Below are 19055 nucleotides of genomic sequence, written 5' to 3' on the forward strand. Positions count from 1 at the left end.
TATTCAAACCTATGGGGGAGACAGATGCCTTAATTCTAACATGGCGACCCTTAGTGCCGAAACAGGGTGGAGTATGCCTCCTTGTTTGGTGGTGGTTCCCCTCAAGCAAGCGACTGAGAGGCGACTAGTGACTTATTGGAGGAAAGCTGGTGGCTAAACCTTTTTGACTTTGCTAATTAAATTGATGGCTGGGACTTTTTTTACTGGTTATTTTTTTCTTTAGGTTTGTATTTTAAATGTAACACTTTTAAGTAACATTATTTTTGGCAAAGAAAGCACAAAGAGTGACGACATGTTCGCACATTAGAGGTTGCTTCTGGAAACCAGTTACGAAGGTGGCAGCGTGTCACAAGGAGTCTGCCTTTAGAAGATTTGAAACCTTCGCTTCCCCACCAGTGACAGGAGAATGTATACTGTATAGTGTTCTCTTAGGGACATGCAAGTAAGCTACAACTATGTGCAACCAGTTGGGGTGTCGTGGAATCGCAGGCCGGGGCCAATTTAGGAATAGCTCGTGAGATGTACAAATGTAATTTCTGTTTTTTGGCTTAGACGGCAAGATTGTGCCAGTGTGTATGTAAATGCCACTAACAAACAAACAAGTAATTATGAGATAAAGCCCAACCAAACCAATGTTTAGCTCTTCATACTCCATCCTACAACATCTATGCTTTTTTCTGCATGCTGTTTTATATATGCTCCTGCCTTCCACAGAATCCCTTCACATACACCTTTTCCTCCGAGAGTTAAGAGAACAAATCAGTCAAACATTCACTCTACATTCTGTACGCGCTTCCATGAGAATACATCGGATGCCCTCTTGACAATGTCACTTTTCTTTTTTACAGCTGGGTATAATATAGGTGAATATTTTGTTCTAGATTTCCACATTGGTATAGAATATCGGGTCCTCATTTTCAACCAATTGGACCAGGTTTGAAGATACTTTCTGCAATTTTGCTAATTACATTTTCGCTGGCCAAGTAGCAACAACGTCAAGTCACAAGTCAACTGTACATTTGTATGTGATGTAACCAGTAGTCCACCTGTAATACAACTAGGAGCTTTGTTAGTGGTAACCTGTGTCCAACATCATGTAGCTGACTTGGAAGCCATTTTTAAAGCCACGTTTGCCGGCAGTACACAGACCTCATCCGACGCTGAGTAAATGTTAACAGATAATTATACTCAGATATACTCACCAAATTAAGGAAACACATCAGGTATTTCAGAACAGCATAGTTGTGTGCTGGTAATTTGTGTACTACTTCTTTACAATGAGCCACTCGTAAGATGCTTTCCACACCTGCAATCAAAAGGTAATTTGTGAACTTGTTGTCTATAAAATGACGGGGAGAAAGTGGAGGAGAACCCAAGGTAGTCATAGTCATCTTTATGACAAAAAATGCATGTGTGTGCGTGTGTGTGTATATACATATACATGTATGTATATATATATATATATATATATATATATATATATATAAATAAATATACATGTATGTATGTATATATATATATATATATATACATACATACATATATATATATATATATATATATATATATACACACATGAAAAAATAAGAGTTTGAGGAGCGCACTAAGATTTTTACAACATTTAAAGAATTCCTCTTATAGTTTACAGTTCATTATGTCTGGATCAAACGACAGTAAAGACACCAGACATCAGGAAAATCAATCTCTAAAAATATATCCATTTTCATTTTCTTTTAATTTTCATTCTCCTAACATGATAGATGAACAATTCCAAATTGTGCAACAGCCAAATGAGCAACAGCCTACGCGTTTCATCCCTTTATTTTCTGATGGCACTTCTTCAAGGCAACAATAACTCTCGTGGGAGTTTATCTCTTCAATAACACTTCAAGTGGCTCTTCATGGCCCTTTTTTTCCAACATCTTGACATAATTTCTTTCTGTTAAAAACGCCTTCCTGTTTAAAACGGCTCCCTTGAGCTTGTGGAGATGCACCTGTGTGCCTGTGAGAGGTACTCAGACCTGTAAGAATTTTGGCAGCCTGCTCAGCAACCCCAGAAGAAAATCGTTTTTTGATCTCTACTGATGACGGATAAAACACATGTGACTAGCGGTGACAGCACTAACCTGCACCAACTTTGGTGGAACACTCCAGCAAAATACCAAGTAAGCTTGCACTGCAAATTGCATTTACCATAATGCTAAGGGGCGAACTGTGCTGGGAGGACAGCAGTGTGCTCCCACACCTTCCTGTAAAAAAATCATATACCTTCTGGAAGGTTTTCAGTTCTCCACTTAGTTTATGCTAGACATTGTCCAATGTTAGACTCAATGCTCAAGCATTCCAATCCGTGAATGAGGTCAGGGACAGTTTTTTTTTTTTTTTTTTTTTTTACAGACGTGGGTGCCTTCAAACTTCAACATGCAGTTTGTACATTTGCTCAAAGATGACTACGTCAGAACCTCGGAAACAAGTATTTTTTTGCCAGTGTGCCGACCCAGAACATGATCACTCCTTCCAAAGTGTGTCACAATGGTCTCTGAGAGAGCAATATTCTTTCAAAATTCAATATGGCTGAAATCTCAGCAGAGGAGCAAGAACTAGCTAAACCAACCTCCAGTATGGCTCATTTCCATAGCTCTCCTCCTCCTGGCATCTGCAAATTCCTTCCTTAAGCCTACTATCTGGCAGGATTTAGAGTGAATCAGGGATAGATGGACCTGGCTGTCTCTGCCTGTCCCTTTCTGCCTTTGAAGCTGATGCTTTACAACCCCTCCCCCTGCTCTGGCATTCCTGTGGAGTAGGGTCCTCTTTCAAGAGATAGCCTCTCTCCAGTAGCAGCTGCTACCGGACATGGGTGGTGAGGCGGTGGGAAGGAGTGTGGGGGAGGGTCGGCGAAGGACGGAATGAGAAATATTTTTTTTCAAAACCTTACCCGGAACAGCTGGCTGCCGCCTCGCCTGGGTCCTCTTCATCTTCCTACAGACCCGCACCAGGAAGTACATGCTAGACAGGTTCCCCTGAGCCAATCACAACGCTGCATTGCAGCGTTGTGATTGGTCGGAGTGCTGTGATTCGGCGCTCAAACTGGAACAGGGAGCTTGTGCATGTTCCTGACCAGGCTGTGTAATGCAGCCTGGTGGAAATATGCAAAGTGCGCATTAACTGTTTGGTCGGCCCAAGAGGGCCAGCCAAACAGTTCATGTGCACTTTGGGAGTGCACAGCATTCCTCCCCTGCTCTAGCCATCCCTGCCTGCCCTGCCCCACCTGAGAGCCACTGGCAGCTATAGGAAAATTAACATGATAATAACATTAGTTATTATAATGTTATTTTTCCTTTTGTTCAGTGGGACGACTCTCGTTCGCCTTAGCAGAGGAGGAGCGGACACTGCCTTCCTCCCTGGGTGACACTTATAACTTCATCAAAGCAGCCTGGCTAATCCTCTTAAATCTGACCAATCAGGGGAGACCACAGGAAGGCTGAATTTCAGCTTACGGACAAGAAAGTCTTATAACTCCTTGTATGTATAATTCAGGATAGATTAAACAATAGCATATTGTTGGATTTATCATCCCATTCTCCTATGTCCTTAAATGATATTTCCTTTGATTGCTAGAGTTAGTTATGAGTTCATAAACTATTGCAATGTTCACCTATGTGTCTGGGAATCTACAATGGGAAAACAAAATGTCCAATTTCTCCAATGCCAGGTACTATAAAACCTCTTTTATAAGAACCCTGCTTATAGCTACTGGACCCCCACCCTTGGCACACCTAGAGGAGACTTTAGGGGTTCTGCAAATATAATGTAGATCCTCACTTCAGAGTGCTCCTAGCACAAAGTCGATTTTGGGAAGTACTTTACTACAATAGGGAAAGTGAAGTAGTGTGCAATTTCTCTATTCACAGGGCAAATAAAACCTATTTTAAAGGGTCCTCCTTATACGTACCCGACTCCTCCATCCCTAATATGCCAAAATATTGTATTTTAAGTGCCCTTCCCATCAAAGTCGAGTTTTTTTGTAAACAAATTGTATTGTCTTTTACACATCCATCCGCACAATCAAGATAGCATTCTTGGACAGCTTGGACCCCGAAATACCCCCCGGTACATTCATGAATCTAAATTGTGACAATGCCAGAACCTTAACAGTTCGGTTGTCCCTCCCCTCTATCCCCCATGAGTCAGTACTACAGAGTGTGATCTAGGAAAAGTCTGGGGGTGCAAGAGACACACTTACATGATACAGAAGAAAAGGTGTCAATGACACAGTTATCAGCAGGTCCGCCTTCTCCATATTCGCTTAGAGGTCACTACTACAGAGCTAGCTAGAAAGGGTTTTCAGCCATCAGGAGACCCTCCGGGGATCCCACAGGTGACCCCATGGGCATATCCCATTCAGGATTGACTAGGCTATCTGCCATAGATCCTCGGGCTTGCGCTATCTCTAAATCTCCTATCCCTCTCCTGGCTTCTCTCATCAATATTAGTCCCTCACACCCTGCCCACTTGATCATTTCCCTTCTCACATGTTTAGGCGGGAGCCTCTAGGCATCTTTCAATTCAAAGCGATCTCCAGCTTGCAAGGATAAATGCCAGTTCCTCGAGCTTACTTATGTCTTTAGTCTAAGACGTGTGGGGGAACCAACTCTGTAAACAGTGTTTCAGGGTGTTGGGATCTCTCTCTCGATATTCTCCTCGACCACATGGAAGAACCCCTCCCAAAACGCTTGTAACCCAGGGCATGTCCAGAACATATATAGTATGTGCGCTCCTTTTAACCCTAATCTAGGGCAGGTTGCGCCCGCTATCTGTAAGTCTATACCTATGCGCTCGGCGGTCAGATTTTGATCTATGTAGGACATAGTAATCAATAAGCTTAAAGCGTGCATTCCTGGAGACCTTGGGAGTTCTATCCAATATCATGTCCCAAATCTTTGTAGTGATAGGAACACCTAAATCCTCCTCCCATTGAGAGCGTAATTTTTCCATTGTTGATCTGCATGCAATGCTCTATACAAACAAGAGACGCTTCTATAGTGCCTGCAGAAAGAGCCATATAGTAACAGCTCTGTTGGAGGTTCGGTGGTCCCTGTGCAACAGTGTTTACATTGTGCTGATGTAAGCACTCTATGTAATAAAAAATGTCCCCGAGAAAAGTTGAACTCCACGCAGAATTCTTCAAACATGAGCAATTCAGCATCCCTGTAAAGGTCTCTCATCTTCGTCGACCCCGCCTCAATCCAAAGATCAAGGCCTCGCCAATTGCCGCCATGCGGGAGGGCTCTCAGCATTTATAGAGGCAGTTCTGGGGAATATGGGGCCAGATGTACGACCCTAAATTGCGGTCGCAAACGGTCAATCAGCCCGTTTGCGACCGCAAGTTAGGGCATGGCCATGTTCAAACCTCATTTTGTGAATCAGTAAATTTGACCTATTTGCAAAATAAGGTCTGCAACTCGCTATTAGGAAGGGGCGTGCCAAGGGCGTCCCTTCCTTATAGCGAATCGAATTTGGTCGTAAAAAACACTCGCAATTTACCACCTACTTCAAGTAGCTGGTAAAACATTGGCATGGGACAACAATTATTTTTTAAGGGCAGGCAGTGGTCCCAGTGACTACTGCCTGCCTGTAAAAAATGAAACTGAAATGTTAAATTTTTCTTTTTTTTAAAATGCATCCCGCTTTCTTTTAAGGAAAACAGGCTGCATTAAAAAAATACTTTTTTATTTAAAAGCTGTCACAGGCATGGTGGTCTGCTGATCCCAGCAGGCCACCATCCGTTTGAGTGCTAGCCATTCCTAATGGAGTCGCAAATTGCGCCTGCCTCATCAATATTAATAAAGCATGCTATTTGCAACCCCAGTTGCAAATTGGTGGGTTGTACATCTGGCCCATGGAGTCTTAACTCACATTTTCTATAGCCCTCTGCTCCAGCATTTATTTAACCACCAAAGTAAAGTTTGAGGATAGTTTACATTTATTTAAAAGCAGTTCTGCAACACAGGGTTGCTTTTAAAATGACCTAAGGCTCTCAGCAGGGGACACATGAAAGCGCAGAAAGGGCATATGGCCATAGTATATACTAGGGACTTAAAGTTGGTTTAATACCCCTGTCCTGTTCTATATTAGGGGCTTATAGAGTAGGTCATGCCAATCATGTGCGTGTGTTTTCACCACAGCACTGGCCCTGGTTAAGCGCAGAGCCCAGGGAAAGTCACCAGTAAGTAAAAACAATGGGGGTGCCCAGGGTACAGGATGACTTTGCATTTGTGTATATATATATTTATATACAAACACACACACACACAGAAAAAAGAAAGGTTAAAGTGACATTATAGTTAGTTGAAAAAGTCAGTAAAAACGTAATATTTTAAACGGAAAAAAACTCATTGGAAGTTACCAGTGTTAATTAACTGAAGTAACTAGTACCCACTCCCTCGTTGTGCACAGTGTTGCTAAGATGTCATCAGTGATGTTATCAATGATGTCATAGAACATATCCTTTCCCTACTTTCGGTAGAAGAGGAAGAATTGTAGATAATATTCCACTAGGGATTTAGTTTTGGGAGTGCACTAATTCCAGCACATAAGGGTCGTGACAGATGCAGTGAAGACACGTGCTCAAGTATTAAAAGTAACACTTTCTAGTTGAATAGGAATATAATATAAATGTCTACTTAGAAGTAATAACTTGAATCGCAATTCAACCATGGGAAAAAATCTTTAGACCCACGCTTGCGTCGGGTTACTTAGCAAGTTATTGGAAATACCTTGAATAGTGCGGACTAGACACTGTAACAGCAATTTTAACGTTATGTTATTGAAAATATTGAAGGTGTTGGTTAGACATAAGAGGATGTCCTAAGAGTACACATTAAAAGGGAGGACTCAACGATTTGTATATTCTGATGAGTATGTCCATCTTCCTGGATCCCTGGTTTACTTAATGTAAATGTGAAGCAATGTAATTTTCATGTGCCAAAATGATCTGTTACGTTTATTGATTATGCACCTGGCACTTTAACCGCATCGTTGCGGCGCATTTTCCCCTGCTGTGCTGGAATATGCAAAAACCCATTATTCATGACGAGCTGGGCTCGTCATGAGCGTGCGAGGAGGCTACCTCATGACGAGCCCAGCTCGTCATGAGCGTCGAAGGGGTTAAGAAGGAGCCAGTAAAGCGCAAGGTAGCGTTCCAGGGTATAATTTGAAATGCATCGATTTAAAATGCATATATTTTTTCTAACAAGGACCATGAACACGGGAGGTATCTAATGTAATAGTTATTTAATAAAGAGCACTGTGACCAAAAATGGCATCCAGGTGCTAAAACCACTATGTAAGCAAACAGCAGATCGAAAGACTGAGAAGCGTGTCGCTAGTGAGGAAATAACCAGGTTTTCAGTGCTTTCCTGAATTTTAGTAGGTCAGATTGAGATCGTAAGGGAGCTGGTAGTTTGTTCCATATACGGGCTGCGTTGACAGTGAAGGTACGTCCTCCTTGTCTGACTTTTCAAAATCTCAGTTCTTGGACATAGTTGCCTGTGGTGGATTGGAGGTTTCTACCAGGAGTATATTTTTTTAGTTTGTTTTGGAGGGGTATTGATCCTTTTTTTGTAGCGCCTTATGGACAATACAGAGAGATGTAAAGATAATTCTCTGCTTAATAGGCAGCCAGTGGAGCTCCTTCAAGGCCTCTGTAGCAGATGAATATCGAGGTTTAGTCAGTGCTAGCTTAGCAGTGATTGTCAGGATGCATTCTAGCTTTTTTTAACAGGTAATTAGGAGCTCCTAACAGGGCATTGCAATAGTCCAGCCTACTTAGTATTACCCCTCTGGAAATCAAGGCTCTAGCTGGTAGGTCAAGCAGAGGATAAAGCTTTCTGAGGGCCCAGGTCAGTGCAAAACAGGTCCTGGTAAGTCAGTTCCCATGATTATCCAGAGACAAACCTTTGTCAATGATCACACCTAGATTTCGTACTGCTGCAGGGTTGCCCAGTGGGTTTTCCGTGGGTAGCAGGCAGAAGATAGGTGATAAGGATACCGGAATTTTGTTGGAAGGGCAACAAAGGAGTTCAGTTTTATTTCCGTTCATTTTAAGTGAATTTGCATTCATCCAATCAAAGATGTCAAGAGCGCATGCTTGGAAGTTACCTATGGTATCCTCCTGGTTGTTGTTCAGTGACAGAATTAATTGAATGTCATCTGCATAATTGATTAGCTTGATATTGTGAGTTTTTATAAGTGAGATGAGGGGTTTAATATAAATGTTAAATAAAACAGGGCTGAGGGAAGAGCCCTTGGGGACACCATTTGTTGTCGATCTAAATTTGGATAGAAAAGGGGGGAGAAATACAGCCTGGCAGCGTCCTGACAAGTAGGATTTTAGCCAGTTTAACATCGGCCCCCCCACACCCACTGCCATAAGTCTGGACAGAAGGGTGTGGTGGTCCACCGTGTCAAATGCCGCCGATAAATCTAAGAGGACAAGTACAACTGATTGTCCATTGTCAATAGTCATCCGCAATTGATCTGTAGTGCAAATAAGGACAGTCTCAGTTCCGTCTTTAAACAAACAAACGATCATAGAGGCAGTCCTATATAAACCGAGTACAGGAAAATCGCTACCTCTTTCTTCGCTGCTCAGCAGCCAGATAAGTGCTTTTCGTTTCTCTCTGTTTTTATGGCAGAAGTTTAAGGGATTGTATTTCATTATTGTATTTCATTATTTGCTTAGGCTTACTTGCTTCACCTGCTCGAGTACGCCATTAATTTCTGGCAGCTTCACGCTCTGCACCCGTGGTTCTCTGGCCCTCATCGGGCTCTTTATCAGGCACATGACTCCCTGGTAGTGCGGGATGTCGCGTTGAGGCCGTCTTTCACCTGCAAGGTTGAGCGGTGTGGCAGCGTTTTCCCCCCTCAGGGGCTTCCTGATGCCTTTGGGTCTTTCCTTTACCCCACGCGGTGCATCGCTCACCTCGTCAGAGGGTGTGGCGTGCACGCGCTAGCGGTCAAAGGAAAGGGAGACCCTCCTCGCCTCACAGACTCTCCTCGGCGCGACATCGGTTTCCTACTGTTAGTGTAGACCACTCATCGCAACCGAGTTCTGCCTGTCACCTCGCCTCAGCCCCTACTGTGATCGAGTGTGTGTTTTGGCAGTTATCTTACCTGTAATTTGCGCCTGCAGCGCTCATTCCGCCTCATTAACCCCTGCTGTGTGGTTTTCGCTGCGGAGCCCAAGTCTTCAGTTTCCACAGCATTTTTCACCTGCTTGTCTTTCACGCTTAAGGTTAGCTTCAGCAGTGCGGGTTCTCAGCGGAGCTTGGTATTATGTTCGGTGTGCTCAACAAGCAGTGGCACAACCAATTTTTTGGTACAGTATTTTTTTCTCCCTCCTTGACATTCCGCCTTACCATAGCAGGTCCATTTAATACCTGGGATCAGGAGGAGGACGACCAATCACTATTCCCAGTTCATATGGGGTTAGTGGATGCGATTGACGCTTCACTTGAAAGGGCAGTCTCCTCGGCCCTTGAGCCCTTAAGCCGCCATATTATCAAACTCACCGTCCGGCACAGGGTAGCCTTCTTTGCTGAGGGTGACTGGTCGGAGCCGTTCATCCCCCTTTGGGGGCACCATCCAAGGGTAAGAGCAAGGCTAAGGCCCGAGGTAGTCTGCCGAGGGCCTCACCTCGCCCGACACCTTTGAGAGGCTGCGCCAGTCCTTCTTCAAAAGACTCCTGGATACCGGGGAACGGCCTGAGGATTCCCAACCGGAATACACCCCGATGACTATTCCTGCCACCCTCTGGGGGCAGATGGAGATACTGTGGTCTACTCAGAGGCTCCAAACGAGGAGTCAGATGAGGAAGCGGGTCCAAGCAGACCCTGCGTCCGGAAGGGGATGCTAAGAAAGCCCGGTTGGAGGTACCTCAGGACTCTGTGGATATATTGGGTTTACTAAACCCGGAGGACATCTATCACCCCGCTCTGCGGAGTGGATTCCTGCGCTCTTGGTGGCGTCCTATGTGGGCAGCCGCATTTGGAAGCCCATGGACCAGGAAGTACGAGGCCGCCTAAGGAGCGATTGCCCTCGACCGTCCCTCCCAGGTAAGGTGGCGTGTACCCCCGATATTGATGCCAAGATTACCACCTTCCTTGGCAAGTTAATTAAAGACCCTAAGAAGGGTCTGGACCGGTCCTGGCGATCATGCCAGGATTAGGTCCTAGACGTCTTGGGCCCGCTTTCTAAAATCATGGATATGGCGGCGGACGCCAAGAAAACGGAAAGATCCAGAGATCCTCTTGGGCTGGGCACAGAGAGCCGTTTGTTTTCTTGGGAACACCAACTGTGTGTCATTCACTGAGTGTAGACCCTCCTTGCTCATTAAAATTGAACCCCGATTGGGTGAGCCGACTTCTACTGAGGCCAGAGCGGTGGCCAATGGGGCCTCTTTGGGGACCATTTTATTAAAGAATTATCCCGCTTTGTGAACACCTTCTCTTCGCTGGACAAAGCCCAGCAATCTATCAAAAAGGTGTTCAGCCAGCAGATTTTTGGTGAGGCCAGTAGAGATAGGGGGCACTCCTCCGGCCGCCAGTACTCTAACAACCCCCACAAGTTCCAGACCAAACGTTCCATACAGTGGCAGGATCAGAAGAAATTCGGAGGCTTCTACCCCTCAAGAGATCGCGGAATGGGCAGTGGCGGCAAAGGACAACCCAGGGGAGCAAACAACACACCTGGTGCATCCACCGGTAAGGCTTACCCTTTTTACCCAACCAGAGGTGGGGGGAAGGTTGCAATGGTTCATCACAACTGGGCGGTGATTACAGGGGATTCTTGGGTGTTACAGACCGTTGGGGGTTTCCACATCGAGTGTCACAGGGTTCCCCACCAACTCTCTCGCCCCAAGCCTCTGACCTTCTCGCGCGAAGATACTCTCCTAATAGACGTGGAGGTGCGCGAGCTCCTGAACAAAAAGGCCATTGTTCAAACATGGCTCCATCCAAACGGCTTCATGAGCAACATCTTCCTCGTCGAAAAGAAGCTCAAAGGTTTTCGACTGGTGATCAATCTCCGGGATTTCAATCAATGGGTGGTGTACCGCCATTTCAAGATGGAGGGCATCCATCTACTCTGAGACATTCTACTACCCAACGACTGGCTCGTCCGTCTCGATCTAAAGGTAGCTTACCTCACCGTCCCCTTCTTCCCCCCCCACAGGCGGTTTCTACAATTCAAGTGGGGCGGTCACATTACGAGTTCACTTGCCTACCTTTCGGACTTTCTTCAGCGCCTTGGTGTTTCACCAAGGTCTTGCGACCGGCCATGGAGTGGCTCAACACAAGTGGCAATCGCCTCATCGTGTAACTAGACGACATCCTTTTGATGCACCAGGACAAACACACCTTGACCTCGCATCTCACCATGGCTCAGAACCTTCTACGGAACCTGGGGTTCTTCTTGAACAATCTGAAGTCGGTTTACAACCCGGCCCAATAATCGACCTTTTTGGGCTTCGAGGTCGATACAGTCTGGCAATGCCTCTGCTTGCCCCAGCAGAGAGCTGCGCTGGACGTTAGAAAGAGAGAGATTCTCGTTACGCCATCTTGCCCACACTGTTGGGCTTCTTTCCTCTTCGATCCAGAACAGAGTGACCATCTGTCAAGAGAACTATCACCATCACAGGGAAGGTAATCAGGAATAGACCTAAGCAAGTCTTCAGTGTGCCAGCTGACTTATGTGTTGGTTCTTGATTGTCGTTTTTCTGTGGGGTTAGGGTGTCTACGCCGAGTGTGATCCAGTTGTTGAAGGCTTTGATGTGAGTATGCAAGTCGCCATTGAGGGAGCTGACCCAGGCTGTGTCCTTTATCTTGCTACAGCTATGTCTGAGGTTGTTAAAGGTCTTATCTTTGAGGGCTTGAGATGTGTCGATGAAAAAGTGGATACTGTAGTGGTCTTTCCAAGTTAGCAAAGTAAGGTGGCTGCACTTGACCATGTTGCTGGCTTTGAAGATGGGGTCGAGGGTGTGTCCTGCAGTGTGGGTAGGGCTTTGGACTATCTGATTGAGTCCAAGGATCTTGAGGCTCTTGAGTAGGACACTGGCGTTCAAATCCTTTTGGTCGTTGAGATGGAAGTTGAGGTAGCCGAGTAAGATGAATTTGTTCTAGCTGCTGGTGATGAGGGTGATGAAGTCTCTGAGGAGATTGCAGAAGGTGGTGCTTACACCCTAAACTAGGGTGTAAGCTAGGGTGCCTGATGGTGATGTGGTTGCCAGTCTGTAGTCGGAAGTGCATATGTTCCATAAAGGTTGTGTTCTCGTCAGTGGAGGTGGTCCAGGTGATGAGATCCTTTTGGATGACGATGAGTCCTCTGCCTGGCTTGTTCAGTCTGTTCTGGTGGGAGATCTTGTAGCCCAGAGGAATGGCTTTGGTGATGGTGGGTGTCAATGTGTTGTTTCGCAGGTGTCTCCCAGGAAGAGGATGTCCAGGGAGTGTATATTGATGGTTTCTCAGATCAGGGTGGTGTGTTTGTTGAGAGATCTGGTGTTGAGGAGCATGCATGCCATATGAGCAAGTGTGGCACGTATGGTGGACGTGTTGGTGCAGGTGAAATGGCAGCATGTGTATGACAAAGGTCCTACTGTGGGGTGAGGTGAGGTGCGGAAGCAGCTGTTGTGGCGGTGTCAAGTGTTGTGTGCATGCAGAAGGGAGGCTTAGCGGTGGCATTCAGTCGGACCAGGGTTTGTGGTGCTTGATGCTGTCAAGGCGATGATGAGCACAAATTGGCTTGCCTTTGGCGCGCAGCGTCACCATTAAGTAGGTTCTGGGAGGGGAGACAGGAGTGCAGAGGGCAGGACAAGAGAAGGGCAGGTGTTGGAGGCAGGAGAAAGCATGCAAGGGAGATGCAGGTAAGGAGGGGGGAGTGGGAAAGCAAGGAAGGAACCAGAGAAGAATGGGCGTGAAGGAAAATCCCAATCAAAAACCCAATTTCCTACACTAACAATGGATTGAGAGCATAAGATCTCAATATTTCGGTACGATTGATATTTAGATGTGTGAACATATACGTATGGCACAGGAATACTGAATGATTTCCTTTGTTTATGGCTATAAAACAGAAAATTCCTCAGTGGGAAAAAGAATTGAATTACTAAACAAGTTGCAATCCTGTTTTAGGTGCAAATTTCTGTTTACATCCTGATCTGGTTGAGCCCCAACAATTTGAGACTGAGAGTTACTTCTATTTAAAGAACTGTTTAGAGAACTATTCTGAATAAAGGGCTTTCTATCTACACATAAATCTGACAAAACACAGTTTTCGAAATCCTAAACTCATAAAAGACTATTGCAAGAATTCATGTTTCTTTCTAGGCATACTTACACAATAAGTGTTATTACTATTTACATAATTGCTCAATTGAAGACAAGGACATGCTCCGTGCTTCCAATGGATGGTAGAAGCCCGGCGCATCAACATTCCAATGTTTGTTCACATTAACAGCTGTGAACAAATGCCTCACTGAGCCAATGGGGATTTTAACCTCCTCTGGCTTTACAAATTAGAACATTCTACCCTCTGGGGGCGGAATGTTCTAATAGCTGTACCGGCCAAAGGCCAGTAGAGCCCTAGGGCTATATTATATTCTCTAGTCAATCTCTTGAGCCAGCCTTTTACATTTCTGTAGTTATATCTCATGTCCTGTTTCAGAATATCTCAAGTTTAAGTAAGGCATTAGTATACAGTTAGCTAGTTTAAATTTCTCCTGGCAAAATGCTCTGAATTAGTTGTTTAATTGTACAGCATGCGGATACCTTGTCTAGTGTGCCAAATAAGAATACTAAACTTAATAAATAAAATAGATTTGTGGTCTAACCTTGACAGCACTATGGGCAAAATGGCATGGAAAATACGCATTTTAATGTCGTTTCACTGTGATATTAAGCGGGAAAATCTACTCAATCAACGTTCATCACAACTTTGCTGATGGTAGGCTGGCTTACGAAATAAAGTTTAAGAAAATATTACTATTAGACAGGAGGGCTAAAGCACTCCCACAAGGCCTGCCAGTCCCCTAGAACGTCTAAATAATCTAACAACAGTTTTTTTTAAATTATGATGTTAAGTCTTTTTTCAGAATTCAGAATTAACATGATCTTTGAAGTGAAATTATCTTAGCACTCATTAGGAGACATTCCAGCTTGCATTCATCCAAAAGTGTGCACCCTAATTTCTGACAGACTGTGTTAGCTTCAGTGCTTTTCTCCCAGTTTACTGAAACTCCTAATGGCTGGGGTGCATATTTAATCACTATAGCTTACACTTTTCACTTCTGAGTTATACCTCCATACAGTCCTGTGTAATCTTCTGTGATTTACACAATCCAATGTGTCCTCCTGGATGTCCACATAACCAATCCTGTGCTATGTTCAATGCCGGGGCTGGACACAATCTTGGTTCCGCTTTAGAAGCCTCCTCTTCAGTGGTCAGAACCCTTTTTGTTTGACAGTTTTGGCCTTTGTGGTCTGGCATTTAAGCTACTTTTGAATGCCATGACCCGCCTGGATAGCTACAAGCAATTCAGTCTTGTCAAGACATTTGCCTGGATTGAAAGGGATTTGGGAGAACTATGGTAAATTGACTACCCGGACTAGCCTTTCATGTCCCTGGTTGTTGCTGGCATGGGTATTACCTCCCATGCAGACATAGAGGGTAGTGGATGACAATAGAATTTTTTTATTTATGATCTTGAGTTGACGAGTGTGGCCTTTGCTATTGTCGCAAAGGTGTTTATTTTCTTTCTACTAAGGGGCTTTTCTTTTGCTGTGTGGTAATTAATAGGTTAATATAAACTCATTTGCTTGGTAGCGGTTTCTAAATGAAGAAGGAGGAACCAGTGGCGTAGCAAGGTCAGGTGTTACCCGGTGCGGAAACTTTCTTGTCACCCCCGGCTTGACACATATTTGTGTCATTTTGTCACCCCCCTCAGTGATGACACCCGGGGCGGCCCGCACCCACCGCATCCCCCTTCCTACGCCACGGGAGGGAACTGAGAGGTTGCAGTCAGGGCACATACCGATGTATGGTATATATATTCCATTGCCATCATCCTCTTAATGAATCCGAAAGGCTTAAGTAACATTTCACATACTTTCCAGATCCCTGCTGATGACATCTGCAGTAACCAATTATCTACTGATATGTTCATTGCAAATTTTCAGTTTTTGGGAAGCATGAATTTGTACATCATCAAATCTATCCCTAGACAATTTTTTTCTAAACCTCTTACCACATTTGCCGATTTAACGTGGTTGAATATGATAACGAGACAATACTTACTAATATTAGCTCCTAGTATGCAGGAACAGAAAAGAAAAACTTAATTCCAGAACTGTGCAACCGGGCAATTAATGAACATGTTAATATTTATATACATATTTAAAACGATATACAAACAATATTTTAGTTATCTTTTAATAGTCGAATGGAGCTGGGCACATATAGTAAAGTGCATATTATGTAACCATAAGAATGTCACCACTAGTCCACCTTATTTCATTAAGCAGCGCAAGGGTAGAAATGCTCCTTTTGTCACATAACATTATGCTTTGTTAAGATGAAGACTGTAGAACTCTGTCCTTCAATATACCAGCCACAATTGTTTCCTGTTTATGATCAAGGAAATTATTACAAACCTAGATAAAGGAAGAATCACCAGGCGAAGTGAGAAGGTGAGTGCAGGTTTTTAATACCCATATTTAATAAGACGTGCAATAGCCACTTTTTGTAGGGTGGCATATAGTAGGTAGAAATATTAATGATGAACCTCAGTTTTCTCTGCTGTAGTGCAATAACAGCAAGAATTTGAATGATTATATGCATTACTACGTTTGCGTGAAACGGCTGGAAAAATAAGGGTACTGAAGTGAAATTTAATGCAAAAACCTTGGCTGGTCCACTTCAAATTCGAGCATGCATTTATTTGACGAATCATTTTGTGTACATGAACTACTACAACAGTGGTAAATAAGAAGTGTACTGATCCAATTGTCATGTCCTCTACGAAAGGACATTGCTACATAAGTAGATCAGCAGTCTAGGTGGCCCGGTCTGAAATGGGATACCAGGAACTTCATGGGAGGAGACAGGAAGCACTGGTTTCCCTCCCACCACATAAGAAGAAAAGGATGTGTGGAATGTAGCTCCACATCAGTAGGCCATATGTAAGAGAAGAGGAATTATTAAAGATAACTGAATAGCCGTACACCAATGCTGTCTTATATCTACCCAGAATACGGCACTGGTGACAAGGGTGGAATCGAAGATCATGCCTTCATATGTGGAAAAGTAAATTTTGCCATGTTCTGTGTCCCTACGCTTCATCCATCATATGTTATGTGTGCATGATCAATATGCATATGTTATTCCCCATTTCTGATTAAAGACGCAATTACAGTTGTGTCCACCTCTAGTATGTTAGTTTCCAGTCCTCGTGAATACTACGAATATCAGGCCTATGTAAGTAATGTTGCCACGTTTCTCAGTGTGCACGTTATTCAATTATAAAGTCTCCGTTTCCAGGCCTCAAAAGGGCCCGGACCACAGATTCAGCTCCTGTCTCCTGAAAGCCTCGCTGAGGAGTGATACAGCCCCCACCTGTATCCTCGACCCTTCACTTACTTCCTGCCCCGCAGGGCCCGGTGCAGCCCGGCTCTGCCTCTGAGTCTGCCAAAAGTATGTTATAGTTCCTGCTATCAGTTCAGTCCTCCTCCTCTGCATTCCTAAGCTACTGAACTGCATCAATAGTTTCCGTCATTGTCTAGCCTTCTCGTCTCCATGTTAGAGAAGTACTGTATTTAATGGTCATTTAATATTCATCACGCACTACATGTAGAATAATGCATGGTCCAGTCTTAGAAATCAGGTTAGCTTTTCCCCTCATGACTTCTAGTTTATATCGACATGTTCCCTAAACATTAGATATCAGATAGGGTTTAGGTACATGTCGCTCCGACCCTCCAGACTCTAGTCTCTGCTCCTAGCACAGAGTTCGTAGCCCCCAGCTTCTCCTAGTAACACGTCATTGCTAGTTTTCGCGCACCATTAGGTTAGAGGTCCCGGCTCCTTAGGTAGCCCCCTCCAATGTGTCCGCCCATTCATGACATATTCTGTTACGTTTTGCATCACATGTCTAAGTAAACTCCCAGTTACACCTCTTTTTACTGTTATCTCTCGCGACTGCTACGCGTCACGCCTTCTACTCCACCCACTGTTACGCCTACTGCAATGTAATGCTATGTGTTTGCGCTATGTATATAAGTCAATGTTATGTTATTAAATGTTAGCGCGCTCATCCCAGATCAAGCCCCGGCAGCTGCTGGGCCCCAGTTGTCCTGCTGGGCCTTATTGTCCTATTTCCATGCAGGTTGTCCTGATCCTGTCCTTATGCTGTAATAAACCTGCAGAAACTCCTACTACCTCGAATCTTGACTCTTATTTATTGAGCTATCTGTTATGCTATAAGTCTAATCAAAAATAGGGTATTATTTATTTATTTACCACATAATGGCGCCCGAATAGGGACTTGCCCTTTCCCCACGCGTCGGTGAAGCCACGCCGACCCCCTGACCCTCTGCAGTCGTGACGGAACTCTTCTGCGCAGTGGCAGATATTTCTGCTCAAGTATCCCTCAGGCCCACGGAGGAGACGGAGGAGGCGGTCCAGCATCCGAACGAGACGGTGGAGGAACGCGGCGAGTCCCGACCAGAGCCCAAGCCGAGAGTCCAAGGTCCGAGGTATCCGGAGGTCCACCCGTAATTGAAGTCCGAAGTCCGAAGTTCGTCGTCGTAGTCCAGTCCCGTCCGAGGCCTTCCGTTCCGTGCTGCCCGGTGAGTACCATTGCTGGGGTAGTGTCTAGACAGGGTCAGTCTAAATTGACTCCTGGTCCGTGGGTTGGTGGTACCCAAGCCCACAAACGAAGTGTTCACCTAGGTGGATACGGGTCTTGATGTGTTCCTTTATGGGACCGGTATGTTCCGTACTGTTACAGCAGTGCATCCAGTAACTCTAGTCTGTTCCGTTCTCGAGAATTCTGTTCTGTTTCTGTTTTCAGTTTTTTCAGGTAGTATTCTGTTCGAACTGTTATTTATAATGTTGTTTAATGTATTTCCAATGTCGTGGTATGCCTGAATTGTTTTCCCAATTGTTATTGCTTTTCGTGTATTGTATTGTATTGTGTTCCGATTCAAGTTTAGAATGCCGCTCTTTTCCAAGTTACGTCAGTTAAAAACTAGAAAGGGTCTGCTGGAAGCAGCAGTTCCCGTTCCGCCAAGGGACAGTCCAGGTCACTTTATGTATCAGAAACATGGCATAAGCGCCATATTGTATCTAGATTTATGGGTAGAGTATACCAAACAGTTAGAAGAAAAGTATAGATGGCCCGTATCGGGTACATGGGATACCGAATGTATCATGCGAGTAGAAGAAGCATTATGGAAAAAGAAAGCCAGACAGTCACAGAAAGATGCCATCGAGTTATGGCGTAAGGAAGCGCATAGAAGAACGGAAAAGGAAGTCAGAAAGTCAGAGTTAAGTAGAGAATCCCAAGAACGAGCCCAAGAAAGAGAATTAATCGAGATAGGTGAACAAGTCAAAGCCGAACAGTCAGACAGACAGAGGCATGCCCTTATTAAGGGTATGTATCCTCTCCTTGCCGAAGGCTTGCCAAAAGCGACCCCAGAGGCACCCAGTAATTTCCCGCCACCATTAGTTCCGACCAAGCTACGTCACAAACCGACCGCAGCTGATATTTTTATTTCGTCCTATTTGGACGACACAGTTCCAGAATATGCAAATCCAGTTCGCGCTCCACCTGTCCCTGTAAATCAGGCACTTCCCGTTCCTCCAGACACCGGAGTACCTGTTACGGTACCCCCGGGTCAGCCTGCCATACAAGTTCAGCCCACGTTACAATTACCGACCCTGCAAGCACGAAGAATGTCAGTCGACGATTCTAGTCTAGGGGCCGCAGGAGGAGGTCCTCCTCA

The 19055-nt window shown here is 44.7% G+C and overlaps 1 protein-coding gene across 3 annotated transcripts in view; it reads right to left on the reverse strand.

The window, feature by feature from the left end:
* Positions 1-19055, reverse strand: part of ARHGAP8 (Rho GTPase activating protein 8) — a 929058-nt gene that overhangs the window by 46803 nt on the left and 863200 nt on the right. For all 3 annotated transcript variants that reach the window (XM_078673848.1, XM_078673847.1, XM_078673846.1), the window contains exon 12: positions 1203-1306. In XM_078673848.1, the coding sequence (XP_078529974.1) occupies positions 1203-1306 (104 nt within the window). The remainder of the gene's footprint in view (positions 1-1202; positions 1307-19055) is intronic.

This window comes from Lissotriton helveticus, chromosome 1_1, assembly GCF_964261635.1.
Source record: "Lissotriton helveticus chromosome 1_1, aLisHel1.1, whole genome shotgun sequence".
In the NCBI taxonomy this organism is placed as follows: Eukaryota; Metazoa; Chordata; class Amphibia; order Caudata; family Salamandridae; genus Lissotriton; species Lissotriton helveticus.